General features: G+C 45.0%; 1 protein-coding gene across 1 annotated transcript; it reads left to right on the top strand.

Annotated features, from left to right (window-relative positions):
• The first annotated feature begins 13,529 nt into the window (after nucleotides 1–13,529).
• On the top strand, nucleotides 13,530–14,858 carry LOC113620234 (olfactory receptor 13C7-like). Its single transcript, XM_027105990.1, has one exon. It carries the CDS (start codon nucleotides 13,812–13,814, stop codon nucleotides 14,784–14,786), a length of 975 nt encoding a protein of 324 aa, XP_026961791.1. The 5' UTR covers nucleotides 13,530–13,811; the 3' UTR covers nucleotides 14,787–14,858.
• Nucleotides 14,859–16,805: the final 1,947 nt, after the last annotated feature.

Here is a 16,805-nt window from a genome sequence, read left to right as displayed (position 1 = left end):
TATAACAATTGAAAATATTTATGCACACAACATAGGAGCACCTCAATACATAAGGCAAATGCTAACAGCCATAAAAGGGGAAATCGACAGTTACACAATAATACTAGGGGAATTTAACACCCCAATTTCACCAATGGACAGATCATCCAAAATGAAAATAAATAAGGAAACACAAGCTTTAAATGACAGATTAAACAAGATGGACTTAATTGATATTTATAAGACATTCCATCCAAAACCAACAGAATACACTTCTCAAGTGCTCATGGAACATTCTCTAGGATAGATCATATCTTGGGTCACAAATCAAGCCTTGGTAAATTTAAGAAAATTGAAATTGTATCAAGTATCTTTTCTGATCACTACGCTATGAGACTAGATAACAATCACAGGAAAAAAAACTGTAAAAAATAGAAATACATGGAGGCTAAAGAATACGCTACTAAATAATGAAGAGATCACTGAAGAAATCAAAGAGGAAATCAAAAAATACCTAGAAACAAATGACAATGAAAACACGATGACCCAAACCTATGGGATGCAACAAAAACAGTTCTAAGAGGGAAGTTTATAGCAATACAATCCTACATCAAGAAACAAGAAAAATCTCAAATAAACAACCTAACCTTACACCTAAAGCAATTAGAGAAAGAAGAACAAAAAAAAAACCAAAGTTAGCAGAAGGAAAGAATCATAAAGATCAGATCAGAAATAAATGAATAAGAAATGAAGGAAACAATAACAAAGATCGATAAAACTAAAAGCTCGTTCTTTGAGAAGATAAACAAAATTGATAAACCATTAGCCAGACTCATCAAGAAAAAAAGGGAGAAGACTCAAATCAACAGAATTAGAAATGAAAAAGGAGAAGTAAAAACTGATACTGCAGAAATACAAAGGATCATGAGAGATTATTACAAGCAACTATATGCCAATAAAATGCACAACCTGGAAGAAATGGACAAATTCTTAGAAAAGCACAACCTTCTGAGACTGAACCAGGAAGAAATAGAAAATATTAACAGACCAATCACAAGCAGTGAAATTGAAACTGTGATTAAAAATCTTCCAACAAACAAAAGCCCAGGACCAGATGGCTTCACAGGTGAATTCTGTCAAACATTTAGAGAAGAGCTAACACCTATCCTTCTCAAACTCTTCCAAAATATAGCAGAGGGAGGAACACTCCCAAACTCATTCTACGAGGCCACCATCACTCTGATACCAAAAGCAAAGATGTCACAAAGAAAGAAATCTACAGGCCAGTATCACTGATGAACATAGATGCAAAAGTCCTCAACAGAATACTAGCAAACAGAATCCAACAGCACATTAAAAGGATCATACACCATGATCAAGTGGGGTTTATCCCAGGAATGCAAGGATTCTTCAATATACAAAAATCAATCAATGTGATACACCATATTAACAAACTGAAGGAGAAAAACCATATGATAATCTCAATAGATGCAGAAAAAGCCTTTGACAGAATTCAACAGCCATTTATGATAAAAACTCTCCAGAAGGTAGGCATAGAGGGAACTTACCTCAACATAATAAAGGCCAGATATGACAAACCCACAGCCAACATTGTTCTCAATAGTGAAAAACTGAAACCATTTCCTCTAAGATTAGGAACAAGACAAGGTTGTCCACTCTCACCACTGTTATTCAACATAGTTTTGGAAGTTTTAGCCACAGCAATCAGAGAAGAAAAAGAAATAAAAGGAATCCAGATGAGAAAAGAAGAAGTAAAACTGTCACTGTTTGCAGATGACATGATACTATACATAGAGAATCCTAAAGATGCTACCTGAAAACTACTAGAGCTAATCAATGAATTTGGTAGAGCAGCAGGATACAAAATTAATGCACAGGAATCTCTTGCATTCCTATACATTAATGATTAAAAATCTGAAAGAGAAATTAAGGAAAATGCCATTTACCATTGTAACAAAAATAATAAAATACCTAGGAATAAACCTACCTAAGGAGACAAAAGACCTGTATGCAGAAAGCTATAAGACACTGATGAAAGAAATTAAAGATGATACAAACAGATGGAGAGATTCCATGTTCTTGGATTGGAAGAATCAACATTGTGAAAATGACTGTACTCCCCAAAGCAATCTACAGATTCAGTGCAATCTCTATCAAACTACCAATGGCATTTTTCACTTAACTAGAACAAAAAATTTCACAATTTGTATGGAAACACAAAAGACCCCGAATAGCCAAAGCAATCTTGAGAAAGAGAAACAGAGCTGGAGGAATCAGGCTCCTGGGCTTCAGACTAAACTACAAAGCTACAGTAATCAAGACAGTATGGTACTGGCACAAAGACAGAAATATAGATCAACGGAACAGGATAGAAAGCCCAGAGATAAACCCATGCACATATGGTCACCTTATTTTTGATGAAGGAGGCAAGAATATACAATGGAGAAAAGACAGCTTCTTCAATAAGTGGTGCTGGGAAAACTGGACAGCTACATGTAAAAGAATGAAATTAGAACACTCCCTAACACCATACACAAAAATAAACTCAAAATGGATTAAAAACCTAAATGTAAGGCCATACACTATAAAACTCTTAGAGGAAAACATGGGCAGAACACTGTATGACATAAATCACAGCAAGATCCTTTTTGACCCACCTCCTAGAGAAATGGAGATAAAAACAAAATAAACAAATGGGACCTAATGAAACTTAAAAGCTTTTGCACAGCAAAGGAAACCATAAACAAGCCGAAAAGACAACCATCAGAATGAGAGAAAATATTTGCAAATGAAGCAACTGACAAAGGATTAATCTCCAGAATTTACAAGCAGCTTGTGCAGCTCAATATCAGAAAAACAAACAACCCAATCCAAAAATGGGCAGAAGACCTAAACAGACATTTCTCCAAAGAAGATATACAGATTGCCAACAAACACGTGAAAGGATGCTCAACATCACTAATCATTAGAGAAATGCAAATCACAACTACAATGAGGTATCTCCTCATACCAGTCAGAATGGCCATGATCAAAAAGTCTACAAATAATAAATGCCAGAGAGGGTTTGGAGGAAAGGGAACCCTCCTACACTGTTGGTGGGAATGTAACTTGGTACAGCCACTATGGAGAACAGTATGGAGATTCCTTTAAAAACTACAAATAGAGTTGCTATATGATCCAGCAATCCCACTCCTGGGCATAAATCTGGAAAACATGAAAACTGTAATTTGAAAAGATTCATGCACCCCAGTGTTCATAGGAGCATTATTTACAATAGCCAAGACATGGAAGCAACCCAGGTGTTCATCAACAGATGAATGGGTAAAGAAGATGTGGTACATATATAGAATGGAATATTACTCAGCCATAAAAAAGAAGGAAGTATTGCCATTTGCAACAACATGGATGGACCTAGAGATTTTCATACTAAGTGAAGTATGTCAGACAGAGAAAAACAAATATTATATGATATCACTTATATGTGGAATCTAAAAATAATGCAAATGAACTTATTTACAAAACAGAAACAGACTCACAGACATATAAAACAAACTTATGGTTACCAAAGGGGAAAAGTGGGGGAGGGGGAGCGATAGATTAGGAATATGAGATTAACAGATATATACTACTATATATAAAACAGATAAATAACAAGGATTTACTGTATAGCACAGGGAACTATATTCAGTATCTTGTAATAATCTATAACAGTAAAGAATCTGAAAAAGAATATATATATACACACACACATATATATTCATAGACATATATATACATACATATATATATATCTGAATCACTTTTCTATACACCTGAAACTAACACAATATTGTAAATCTACTATAGTTCAGTAAAAAGAAAAAAGAGAAAAAAAATAGAGGAAGAAATTGTAAACCAAAAAAATTGAAAATATAGTGTAAGAAAATGAAAAAAAGTTCAGATTGCTGGGTCCTACCTTTGTAGATGGTCTTAAAGATCAGTGTTTTGGTTTTCTCTTTTAAATAAATGCTCTCCATGTACCTCTGATGTACACCAGTCTTGGGAATCACTGACGCCATTAAACCATCTCTGGTTTAAAGGTAGAGAAACTGAGGCCAAGAGAGGTTTGTGAATTGCACGTGGACCTGAAGAAGGGGTGCTTGTTTTCTACTTGGTAATGATACAGTGTCCAAAAGAGGTTATCTCAGGATGTCAGGAATTAAGGGACGCAGAATCAATTTTAGAGAAAGGCTGCTTTACTGTCAGGGAGTACAGAATTTAAAGCTTGGCAGAATCTTCAGATATTAAACCCATCAGGTCCTCTTCTCTAACCCACCTTCTTGTTACAGGGGTCCTGTCTTCAGGAGGTGATTTCTTGGCTTCTGTTTGAACATTTTGAATAATGGTGGGAGTGCTCACGGCCTCCAGTGTTGTTGTCGGGAAGTCTGGGCTGTTAATTAGAGTTCTTCAGGGACCTGATATGTGCCCTTTTCTAACTTATCCCTTCCTCCACTGGTCCTAAGTCTGCCTCCTGGGCTTATGCAAAACACATCTGCTCCCTTGCTACAACAGCAACCTTCAGAGCTTTTGGAAACAGTTGCCTTGTTCCCTCACCCCTCCTCCCTGCCTCCTCTATGCTCAGCCCTCTTTGCATCAGACTCTTTTTTCCTCCCAGCTGGTGAAGAACTAGCTGTAGAGGTCACCCGGCAGTATCCAGGGTCCCTTGTAGGCTGGGTCTCTTGCTTGCCAGTTTACCAGGGGCCAGGAGAAGTGACTGTCTTCTGGGTGTAGAGGGCTCCAAAGTGCAGCCACAGCTTGCAGTGCACAGAAGCTACAGCTACTCACAGTGTCCTTGCCTGCCCTTGGGGCTCAATGAGACAAGGAGACGAGGGCTGACTCTCAAGGCTGAGACTCAGCCCGGTACCCCAGCCCAGAGGAGATGGCGCTGCAGGGTGGGCGGGCAAGCCTTGCCCAAGCCCTGGGCCAGTACCCCCTTCTCTGTGCTCCGTACTGCTCTCCAGAGGGTCCCACGATGACTCTCTCAGGAGTTTAGAGCTGGGTTGCTTTGGGGCCAGGCCCTATCCCAGAAGCAATTTAAAGTTTGGTGAGAGGCTCGGAATTTAGACTTCACCTCATAGATCCAATTAGACAATGTTGTGAAGTCTACCCAAAACTCCCCTCTCACTAGGAATGGAAACCTCAGCTTAGAATGTTCTCTAGCCAGGTAATCAGAGTTCTCCCGGGCTTTGATCACAATTGGTCCAGGAGCCAACAGTTGGCTCTGTCATTGGCCCTAAAAAGAGCCTCGAAGGGAAAAAGAGCTGGGCCTCAGTGAATTCAAACATTCCTGGGAACTTTGGACAGATTCCTGGCCACCTAGGCATCTCCTCCCCTCCACTGGGTGACCCAGGGTGCGCTCTCTCTCTCTCTCTCTCTCTCTCTCTCTCTCGCTCTCGCTCTCGCTCTCGCTCTCGCTCTCGCTCTCGCTCTCGCTCTCTCGCTCTCTCGCTCTCTCTCTCTTTCTCTCTCTTTCTTCCCCCCGCCTCCCTCACCCTCTCTCTCCCCCAACAGCCTGCCCTCCACTCTGAACAATCCCTATGCTACAAACATGTCATGTGTGCCAGGCCTTGTGCCAGGTACCAAAGGGTAGGGGTGAGTGGGCGACACGATGGCCAGAAGCGAGTCTTTGCCTTCAGAGAATGTCCAGCAGAGTGGGAACATCCAGAGACTGAGGCAAGACTGAGAATGTCACAAAGCTGTCCAGGGGGCTGGTCACGGGAGGAGCAGGCAGAACTAGCCCAGGGTGACAATAACAGGGATGGAGGAGAGAGTGGCCCTGGGAGACGTTTAGGAGGAAGAAATGATAGGATTTAGAGATAGATCTGGGGTGGGACATGCAGAAGAGAGGAAAATGAACAATGGGTAAATTCCCAGATCTTGTGAACGGGAAGAAAGACCTGGAGGAAGTTAGGAGGAGAGCCTGTCTGGGCTGGTGGAGGTAGGGTGGCTACAGCGTTGTCTCTGACATTTCTGTGTACAGTTTCTCTACATCTTTGTGCCCAGCTCCAGGCTGGTTACTAGAAATAGAGATATGACTAAGAGATAGTTTCTGTGATTGAGGGAGTTTATGGCCAGTTTGATTTGTTGTATTTGAGATAATGGTGAGGTATTAATATTAATATGGGTTGCCATTAATTTACAACTGTTTTCTTAATCTTATCTAATGCTCACCAAGCCCCATGAAGTAGGTACGAGGGATACTTGGATGTAAGCGGGTGGAAGGACCCTCCTTCGCTGGGCTGCAGTGACTCGTATTTGGGATGTCTAGCATCTTTGACCTCTGCTCTCTAAATGCCAGGAGCCTCCCCCTCCTTCACGCTTGGGCTTCCTCAAGGGTTAGGGGATGTCTTGGGGTTCATGGGGGACAGTGGCACAGTCGGGCCTCATGGTTGAACAGGCACTGGACTGTCAATCAGGATCTGAGTGGCTCCTGCTGGTCCCTCTGTGGCAGAACTCTCTGTCCCCCAACTCCAGGGGGGACTGCCCCAGGTGTGTCACAGGGACTGTCCCTGTGACTCAGCTTCAGCTCCCACAGGCCAGGCCTCTCCTCACTACCCGCTTTCTTTGTGTTACTCTGGTTTCTCCTTCCTGTTCTTCCTTCCTTACACCAGCTGCTGACTCTGTCCTGGTGTTTTGAGTTCAAGCTCGTAAGAGACAGAACTAAGGGGTTTGGTTACTCATCATCCAGTATCAGCCACCAGACAGCCCATATGCTGACTGCCCCTGGGACAGGGGTCCACTGGTCAGTCAGGTGAGTCCTGTGGCCAGGGCGCCTCGTGGTACAGAGCATGGAAACAATGTAAGGGACCTCAGAAAGAGACTGTGGTGCTTCCTGGAATGAAGCAGCGAATCAGGCAAATACTGTCTAGACGATCCAGCGTTCAGACATGAGAAATTATACACTTACCTCTCCCCTGAGTGCTTGCTGCATGAGTGGGCTCCCCTCCATGAAGGGGCAGTGCTTTGGTCCCCCTCCCTTCCACCCCTTCCCTTCTCCCTCTTCAGGGAAGTTCTGTCTCTCTGACCTTTATAGCACCTGATTCCAGCCCTGGTATTATCTCAAAATGGTGGTGGTTCTTTTCCACCTTTACAGAGAATGTGCTGTTACTCACGACTCCCAACAGAATCTCAAAGTGTTTTGATCAGGGATCTGGTTACAGACCTTATGAATCTCGTGGGGTGTCATGTCCACATTTGTCCTTAGAAAGCCACAATAAACAGATGCCTCCCAGGAAATGCTGGGGTTGGTGGAGTTCAGACTACCCCTCTGGTCCAATTATCTATGGCAAACTCACATTTACACACATACACACAAACACACTCGTAGAAAGGAGATTTCTGACACACAAAGCTTTCTCTTGGCCGATGAAAACCCAGTATTCCCTTGGCTGGTCTGTCCGAGCCTTCCCTAGACAATGAGGAATAATGAGGAGAAGCATCTTCTGCAATACCTCAAATTTCAATGCCCTGAGACCCTACACACTGAGTTAGTAAGAAGCCTAACCCTGGGCTACTCAGTGTGACAGAGGGCAGCGTCGGCATCACCTGGGAACTTGTTAATGCAGATTCCTGGGCCTTTCCCGGGGCCTACTAAATCAATCTCTGTGGGTGGGGCCCAGCAGCCTGCACATGCACCTATATGTGTGTGCGTGTGTGCCTATGTGTTTCCAGTCTGTGTTTTAACAATTCCTCTAGGTGATTCTGATGCATGCTACTGTCTGAGAAGCACTGGTCTATCTAGACTTTTCCTAGGATTGGGGTCCCAGTTATTCCTTCTAAGGAATCCAGGAGGAAGGAGGGTGTTTTTTTATGCAGGATCAGAACAGCTGCCTGTAATTCCTCTGCTCTGGAGACAACTGCTCTTCCAGTCCTTGCTTTCCCCTAACTCTTGACTTTTGACCCTTCACTGTCCACACCCCTGCTGACCTCCTCTGGGTCACTGGTCTCTGTGGCCTTACTCTCTCCTCTGCAAGCAGCGAACCTTGTTCCTATCCTCAGAATCCACTTGCTCAGAGGGTTCTCATGACAGAGTGGATGGGTCCCTAGTGGCCCAGAGGTCAAGGAAACCATGTAGATGTTATGAATTTGCATTTCAGGGGGCCCCCAACAATCTTCCGTGGCAGTACAGTTAGACTTGTATCTACAGACAGCAGAGCAGTGCTAGCATCTCCAGGGTTCCAGCCACTCTCCCTAAGTGATGGATAAATTGATGAGTCTCCAGCTCAGACATCTCCCCCATCTCTAGCTGGAAGTTCCTCAAACACACTATACTCCAAAATGAATTCATCTTCTCCCCCAAAACCAAAAACTTGGTTGATATTCTCCACTTTGGTGGTGTCACCATCACCCAGCCATCACTTGAGCTAGAAATATTGATTCTATCCTCTTTCCCCCCTGCTATATCCAACCAAAATCTACTATTATATTTTGTACTTACCAAACCTTTCTTGAATCTCCCCATCTTCACCACGCAGTCACTCCCCAGTCAATGTTCTTATCTTTGTTTGCCTGAAGTGCTTCCCTGTCTCTTTAGACCTTGTCCTCCTGCCCCCAGTCTTGCCTCGACATTGTGCCCAGAAGGATCAACCTAAGATGCAAATTTCATCATGTCGGACCTTTACTTAAAATTTCTAAGTGCCTTCTCATCCCCTACAGGAGAAAGTCCTAACTCCTCAGGATGTCCCAAAAGATCAACTTGGGTCCAGCCCTGCCTTCCTCCCCATCAGCAGCCCCTTTGTGCTCCAGCAACACTGCACTGCTGGTCACTCCTCACTCCTGGGGCTCTTTCTCATTTCTGTGTCTTTGGTTATGCAGCCCCCTCTGCCTGGGATGATTACCCACTCCCCTTCATTGGGCAGATTGACATTCCTCCATTCCAGTGGTGTGCTGGTGAATATTTAACGACTGCCATCTCCAAGTCAAAAAAAGCCCTGATCTGGAGCATTTGATGATTTCTGTGATATAAACACTCCCAGGATGGCCCATTTCTTTTCTTTTTTTTTTAACATCTTTATTGGGGTATAATTGCTTTACAATTTAGTTTCTGCTTTATAACAAAGTGAATCAGTTATACATATACATATGTTCCCATATCTCTTCCCTCTTGCGTCTCCCTCCCTCCCACCCTCCCTATCCCACCTCTCCAGGCGGTCACAAAGCATGGAGCCGATATCCCTGTGCCATGCGGCTGCTTCCCACTAGCTATCTACCTTACGTTTGTTAGTGTATATATGTCCATGCCTCTCTCTCGCCCTGTCACAGCTCACCCTTCCCCCTCCCCATATCCTCAAGTCCGTTCTCCAGTAGGTCTGTGTCTTTATTCCTGTCTTACCCCTAGGTTCTTCATGACTTTTTTTTTTCTTAAATTCCATATATATGTGTTAGCATACGATATTTGTCTTTTTCTTTCTGACTTACTTCACTCTGTATGACAGACTCTAGGTGTATCCACCTCATTACAAATAGCTCAATTTCGTTTCTTTTTATGGCTGAGTAATATTCCATTGTATATATGTGCCACATCTTCTTTATCCATTCATCCGATGATGGGCACTTAGGTTGTTTCCATCTCCAGGCTATTGTAAATAGAGCTGCAATGAACATTTTGGTACATGACTCTTTTTGAATTTTGGGTTTCTCAGGGTATATGCCCAGTAGTGGGATGGCTGGGTCGTATGGTAGTTCCCACCAGCAGTGCAAGAGTGTTCTCTTTTCTCCACACCCTCTCCAGCATTTATTGTTTCTAGATTTTTTGCTGATGGCAGGATGGCCCATTTCAAGCTACCAACAAAGTCACTGAATCGGAGTTGGGAAGAGATGTGCACAATTGCGAGCCAGCACCAGCACACCACGGACCTTGGCTCACCTCCTCCAGGAGGTCTGGCCCCTGCCTCCTCTGGGCTGCCACATCAGCGTGGGCATTCTCCCTGGCCTGCACTTCCTTCCTTGTTTGGTAACTTTCTTTTCACATTCCTGTCTCTAGATCGTGGTTCTCGGCACATTTCTGCCTTCTACGTAATGCACACTTAATAATCGTTTGCTGGATAAAGGAGGGTACCCATTTTCTGGACCCATCCCTGTTCTGGGTCACATTCTGTCCGTGACTACCGTAAGGTCTGGGAGCACGTGTGCAGATGATAGGTTGCTGAAAGGACAGTGACTTAGATGGATGCCAAGTGAGGATTCAGGAAGAACATGGCAGGTTATTTCAAGGGTCCTAATCCAACAAGTTGAAAATCCAGAGGACAATATAGACCCCTAAAAACCACTGCGTAAGCACAGACTTGGGGTAATGAGGCTTGACTACAGCACAGGAGAAAAGACTTGTCGTCTGAGTGAGTCATGTTCTGACCAGCAGGCTGCTGGACTCTGTTAATGGGATTATGATGTTCAGAGAGAAGGAAGGGAGGGAGGGAGAAAAGGAGGGAGGGAGAAAGGAAGCAGGCAGTAAACTTCCTCCAGTGCCTTCAACACAATTGGATCTTGGAGATGCAATCCCAGAAGGATACAAAGTTTCTAAACTGAGTCAACTCACTTTCCAAACTTTAAATGACTTCAGGGACTAAAATGGTCCTGAAGAACAGACTGGAATTTAAATGATCTTCTAAGGGCGATGGCCAGTTCTTTGGAGATTGCACCCTGAACACAGGAGACAGGTGGAGGGCAGAGGACTGGCTGGACCCTTCACCTGTCACACATTCCGAGCCCTCACCCTGATGTTTCCCACTTGGTATCGCTATTTCTGACATGTGACCTCTTCCCAACTCTTAGGAAGCAGATCCTTCTTGCTCACCATGTCTCTTATAAAGGTAAGCACAGGATTTGATCACACCAAAAGTTTCGTTCATGTGGCTGCATTTTGGCCGTCAGACTTGATTGTAATGGAATGGAGTTGAAAAGGGGAGGTGGAAAGCCCTTTCACTGATATGATGTTATTCTCACAGAGTCAGATAGACCCATCAAACCTCAAATGTCCCTGAGGTCCTCTGCCCTCACCCCACTTTGTGCCGAGGGGAAAGGTCTTGCCTGGGACCCCGCAGTCCTAACCTTCTTCTCACACAGTGGTCTCTTCTTGATTGAGACTGGTGTGTGGGGTGGTGCTGTTTCTTGTTTTGTGGTTAAGAATCCAAAGTCCAGCGACAATAACGAGCCACGATTCTGGATCTCGTGGTGATGACATGGCGGGAATATCTTCTTCACAGGATCCAGGTTTTGGGGAGAGGTTGGAGGGCTGGCTGATGTAGAGTGAAACCCCAGCCTGGGACTCATTTACTGCCCCAGCACACACATCCACCTAGCAGGGCGGCACGTGAGCCATCCTCAAGCTGGGGGCCGTTGTCAGTGCTGACCAGCCTTTGTAGTCAGTTCCTGGCTGGCACATTTGCCCGTGTGAGAGATGTATCTGTTTTAAGGCCCTGGGAGAAAAAGGGAGATGGACTCTTGTTTATCTTCATGCTGAAGCCAAGCTATTTCTAGACACTTGGAGGGCTGTCTGTGGAAGAGGGATTAATGTTGCAAAGGAGCAGATTTTGGCTCAGTATCAAAGGGGAACTACTTCAAAGTGCAGTGAGCCTTGCCAGGAAGTACAGCACCCCACGTCATTCAGGGAGCTAAATGCAGGCCAGAGGACTGTGCGGAATGCAGCAAGGGTCTTTCCACATTGGAAAGAGAGCAGATTGTGAAATAGATCCTAAGGCCTGTTGTCAGTAGCATCAGAGCGATCGTTTGGGTTGATAAGGATGAGGATGATATAATCACTTGTGTGTGTGACTTTTTGCATGACTATTTCCTCTACTAGATTTTGAGCTCTTTGAGTTTACGGGCTGTGACTGTCTTTGCTGTGATCCCAGCACCTAGAATTATGCCTGGCTCAGCACAGATGCTCAATATATATGTCCACCTGAATTGAATTATTGTGGCACTGACTTGGTCACAACTACAGTGCTGAGCACCGCCAGAGGAGTGTCTCAGAGCTCCCCAGGCAGGAAGTGCCCCCGTATAATTGAGGCAGGGGCTGGATGACTGAGAGCAGTTGAACAGATGGAGATCTGGGAAGTTCATGAATATTTTTGATACAGAGCAAATAAAACCAAATGCCCAACATCCTCAGTGTCACCTACAGTTTTTCACTGGTCCAGAATAAATCCTAGTTTGGGGAGCTCTTAGAAGTCTGAGGAGAGATTCAAGCTTCCCAGAAAGAAGGCCTGACCGAGCAGGACTCAGGGCTCTGTGAACAGTCTTAGGGAGAAGCCAGGGCCTCTGGTGAGGCAGATGGAGAATGAAGAAAAGAAGGGACATTCAGTCAAACTCTCCCTCAACTTGGCCACAGTGCACAAGAGGCTCACTTGAACCCCAAATGTACAAAAGGATCAACCGGAGGTTAAGACCTTGGCGCTGTGTCTGGGTTAATTCTCTCAACAGGCAACACCAGGGAAGAGGAACTGCAGGCTCCCACCTACCCCTAAGAGAAGAGGCTTGATTTTCTTTTTTTTCCTCTTGGTTTTCATTTATGTCATCTTGTCTCCTGTGTGCCTTATTCTTTTTCAATGTGTGCCGGATGTTGTATTTGCAAAATTACTTGTAGACATGATTTAGAGACTGGGTGATATTGCCTTCCTTCAAGGTAGATTTATGTTTGCTTCTGTTAGGTTATTTGGGAGCATCAAAAATTTGGGACCATCTCAATCCAATTTCAGGGCTTGATTTGAAGCTGAGCTACAGCACTTGTAAATGCATGTTTCTTTCTGATTCACTCATTCCTGTGGTGCTGCCCTTTGGGTTCCCTACCAAAGGGAGGAGGTTTAGTTAGGAGCCATTCACAGTGGGCCTTGCACTTCAAAACCTGTTCCCACCTCCAGGAGGCTATGCGTAGTTCTTCTTGGCCTTTCAGTGGCCACCTCCAGAAGCTGCAAATGCCCTAGTTGAAACATAGCCTCAAATGCTGGATATACTTCTTTGAATTCCTTTTTTCCCCCAGAGTTATGACCCTATGATTCTTTGTTGTATTATTTACCTCACTAGTGCTTTACACAGATTTTTTTTTTTTTTTTTTTTTTTGCGGTACGCGGGCCTCTCACCGTTGTGGCCTCTCCCGCCGCAGAGCACAGGCTCCGGACGCGCAGGCTCAGCGGCCATGGCTCACACGCCCAGCCGCTTCGCGGCACATGGCATCTTCCCGGACCAGGGCACGAACCTGAGTCCCCTGCATCGGCAGGTGGACTCTCAACCACTGCGCCACCAGGGAAGCCCTACACAGATATTTTAAATCATTTGCCTGGTTTTCTGTGCTCTAGAGCCTGTGAGCCACAACTTCTGAGCCCGTGTGCCACAACTACTGAAGCCCACGCACCTAAAGCCCATGCTCCGCAACAAGAGAAGCCACTGCAATGAGAAGCCCGTGCACCACAACAAAGAGTAACCCCCACTCGCCGCAACCAGAGGAAGCCTGCGTGCAGCAACGAAGACCCAAGGCAGCCAAAAAAAATTTAAATAAAAATAAATTTATTTAAAAAAAATCATTTGCCCAGTTTTAAAAATTGTCACCTGCAGATGAGTTAATCCACATTAACTCTTCATTCTTACTGAAAACAAGTTAAATACTGATCTCTACTATATTTTTTCTAGAACCCCTTAGACATGACAGAATTGTCAGAGCTCTTCTCCAGTTGCTCAGCAGGGTGAAGATTTTTGCCCTGCTGCCCAGGCACTTTTGGAGTCAGAGAGTGCTGAGATTGACCTCAGAGACTTCCTTCAGGTGATAGATCGGAGGCACCATGGACAGGTCCAGTCAGACCTCCCCCCTGGTGGGGTTCATTCTCCTGGGCCTCTCAGCCCACCCAAGGCTGGAGAAAACGTTCTTTGTGCTCATCCTGCTCATGTACCTGGTGACCCTGCTGGGCAACGGGGTCCTCATCCTGGTGACCATCCTGGACTCCCGCCTACACAAGCCCATGTACTTCTTCCTGAGGAACCTCTCCTTCCTGGACATCTGCTACACAACCTCCTCAGTCCCCCTCATCCTTGACAGCTTCCTGACCCCCAGGAAAACCATCCCCTTCTCAGCATGTGCTGTGCAGATGTTCCTCTCCTTTGCCATGGGGGCCACAGAGTGTGTGCTTCTGGGCATGACGGCGTTTGATCGCTCCGTGGCCATTTGCAACCCCCTGAGGTACTCTGTGGTCATGAGCAAGGCTGCCTACGTGCCCATGGCTGCTGGCTCCTGGGCAGCTGGTATCACCAACTCTGTAGTTCAGACATCCCAGGCTGTGAAGCTGCCCTTCTGTGGGGACACTGTCATCAACCACTTCACCTGTGAGATCCTGGCTGTCCTGAAGTTGGCCTGTGCTGACATCTCCATCAATGTGACCAGTCTGAGGATAACAGTTATTATCTTCCTGGGCATCCCAGTTCTGTTCATCTTTTTCTCCTATGTCTTCATCATTGCTACCATCCTAAGGATCCCCTCAGCAGAGGGGAGGAAAAAGACCTTCTCCACCTGCTCTGCCCACCTCACAGTTGTGATCATATTCTATGGGACCATTGTCTTTATGTATGCCAAGCCCAAGTCTAAGGACCCACTGGGGACAGATAAACAGGACCTTTCAGGCAAGCTCATCTGCCTCTTCTATGGGGTGGTGACTGCCATGCTCAACCCCATCATCTACAGCCTAAGGAACAAAGATGTAAAGGCTTCTGTGAAGACCTTTGTATGTCAGAAACACCTGAGTAATGTTGCCTTGTATATCTAGAAAAATAGTATAGATGATCTTATTTGCAAAGCAGAAATAGAGACACAGATGTAGAGAACAAACGTATGGATACCAAGGGGGAAAGGGGGGAAGGTGGGCTGAATTGGGCGATTGGGATTGACATATATACATTATTGATACCATGTATAAAATAGATAACTAATGAGAACCTACTGTATAGCACAGGGAACTCTATTCAGTGTTCTGCGGTGACCTAAATGGGAAAGAAACCCAAAAAAGAGTGGATATATGTATATGTATAGCTGATTCACTTTGCTGTACAGAAGAAACTAACACAACATTGTAAAGCAACTATACTCCAATAAAAATTAATTTTTTAAAAGAAATTTAAATTAAAAAAAAAGAAAGAAACACCTGTCTGAGTGACTGTCATGGAATTCCATGCTGCCAGAACACATGATCTCCAAACTCCTCAGTCCTCCTGGGGAAGTGGGAAACCAGTGTAGAGAAGGGAGTCTCCCAAGATTCATGTTGTGGACCATGTGAGTAAGACTAAAAAGTAAACTGGCCCTCCTCCCCTTGTTACATAGGCAATGGAATCTTCTATCTAAGAATCTAGAAGGAAAGAGCTTTGCATTTCTAGAAATGCTGGCTAGTTGTTGGCTTTGTGCATAACCACGGTGACGTCACATCATAGCTACTTTATGCCAATGAAATCTAAGATCCTCTGCAACCAGAAGCTGACTCTTTGTTCTTATAACTAAAAAAACAAAACTAAATGGGTTGGGATGAAAGTTCATTTAAGAGTCAGTGGCTCATAGCTGGTCCTGGCCATAGACTCAGGGACCATCAAGATTCCCAGGGCAACTGTCTGGGGACCATGGCTTGTCCTGTTTGTTCCCAATTAAGTCTGATGCTTTGTTCCCCTGGGGGTTAAGTCCAGAACCCTCAGTATTGGGAAAAGCCCATTAACATTCCAAATTATTGTATTATTACAACAGCTGCTTCTATCACTCCCAGAGAAAACAAGAGAGCTGTTCAAAGAGCAACTGGGTGGGAGAGGACAGGGAAGGATCAGCCAGGTCAGCATAGACTGGGGCTGAACCATCCTGCCCTGTCCATCTAGAGGTGCTCTCAGCCCAGGCCAGGCAGCCAGAAACCTGCCTTCCAATTCCACCTCCAACACCATTTGCCACTGCTGAGCGCTTGGCTAAGTTTCTTTCCCTCTCTGGACCTTAATTCCTTTGTCTGTAAAGTAAGAGCTTATGGCCCATCCCTCTCACTAGACAATGAGTGTAAAGACACCTTGGGGAAAGCCCAGAGAGGAGTAGTTCATGGCTCACACCCCGCAAACTGCCGCTCATTGATTAGGGATCTCCTCTGGGTTCTCTCCCCATCCTTCACAGATCATGAGCAATGGCTCCAAATTTCTAAGGCCACTTAGGGCACTATTTGAAGGAGACTTGGGTGGGCTGATTGTGGCTCTGGATACCTGTGCCTGCTGCAAACCCGCCATCTGGTGGACATTTCTGCAAACTCCTGAGATCAGTGCTTCTGGAACTTTAACGTGCTCCTGATTCACCTGGGAATGTTGTGAAAATGCCAATTCGGATTCATTGAGTCTGAGGTGAGGTTGCAGATTCTGCGTCTCTGACAAGTTCCCAGGTGATGCCATCTATGCTGCTGCCCTTCAGACCACACTTTGAGTAGCAGGCTCTGCAAGATGTGCGACTAGGGCCAAGGGTCTGAAGGGAGAGGCAGGGAAGCAACTCCGGCGTGTGCCAGGTCCTCCAGCATCGGCAACCCAACCGAGGCTGCTCTCTCCACTCTGGGGGCAGCAGTTTGCCCTGTGACCTCTCTTCTCTTACAGGTCTAAGAAGAATTTTTGGTTTATCAGTTTGTTCAGCTTTTCACTTGTTAGTACAGAGTGGTGTCTTCCAAGCTTCTTCCATGCTAGACCAGAAACCAGCCGTTCCCACTTCAAATAGCTCTAAAAGTGCAGTCAAGTGCAAGTGCAAATAGATACAACAGTGTTAAGTGCAAAATTAGAGGCATAAA

This window comes from Aethalodelphis obliquidens, unplaced genomic scaffold (assembly GCF_003676395.1).
Source record: "Aethalodelphis obliquidens isolate GAN/ISIS:26980383/991018 unplaced genomic scaffold, ASM367639v1 scaffold7, whole genome shotgun sequence".
Taxonomy (NCBI): domain Eukaryota; kingdom Metazoa; phylum Chordata; class Mammalia; order Artiodactyla; family Delphinidae; genus Aethalodelphis; species Aethalodelphis obliquidens.
This window is presented reverse-complemented; position numbering and strand designations above follow the sequence as displayed.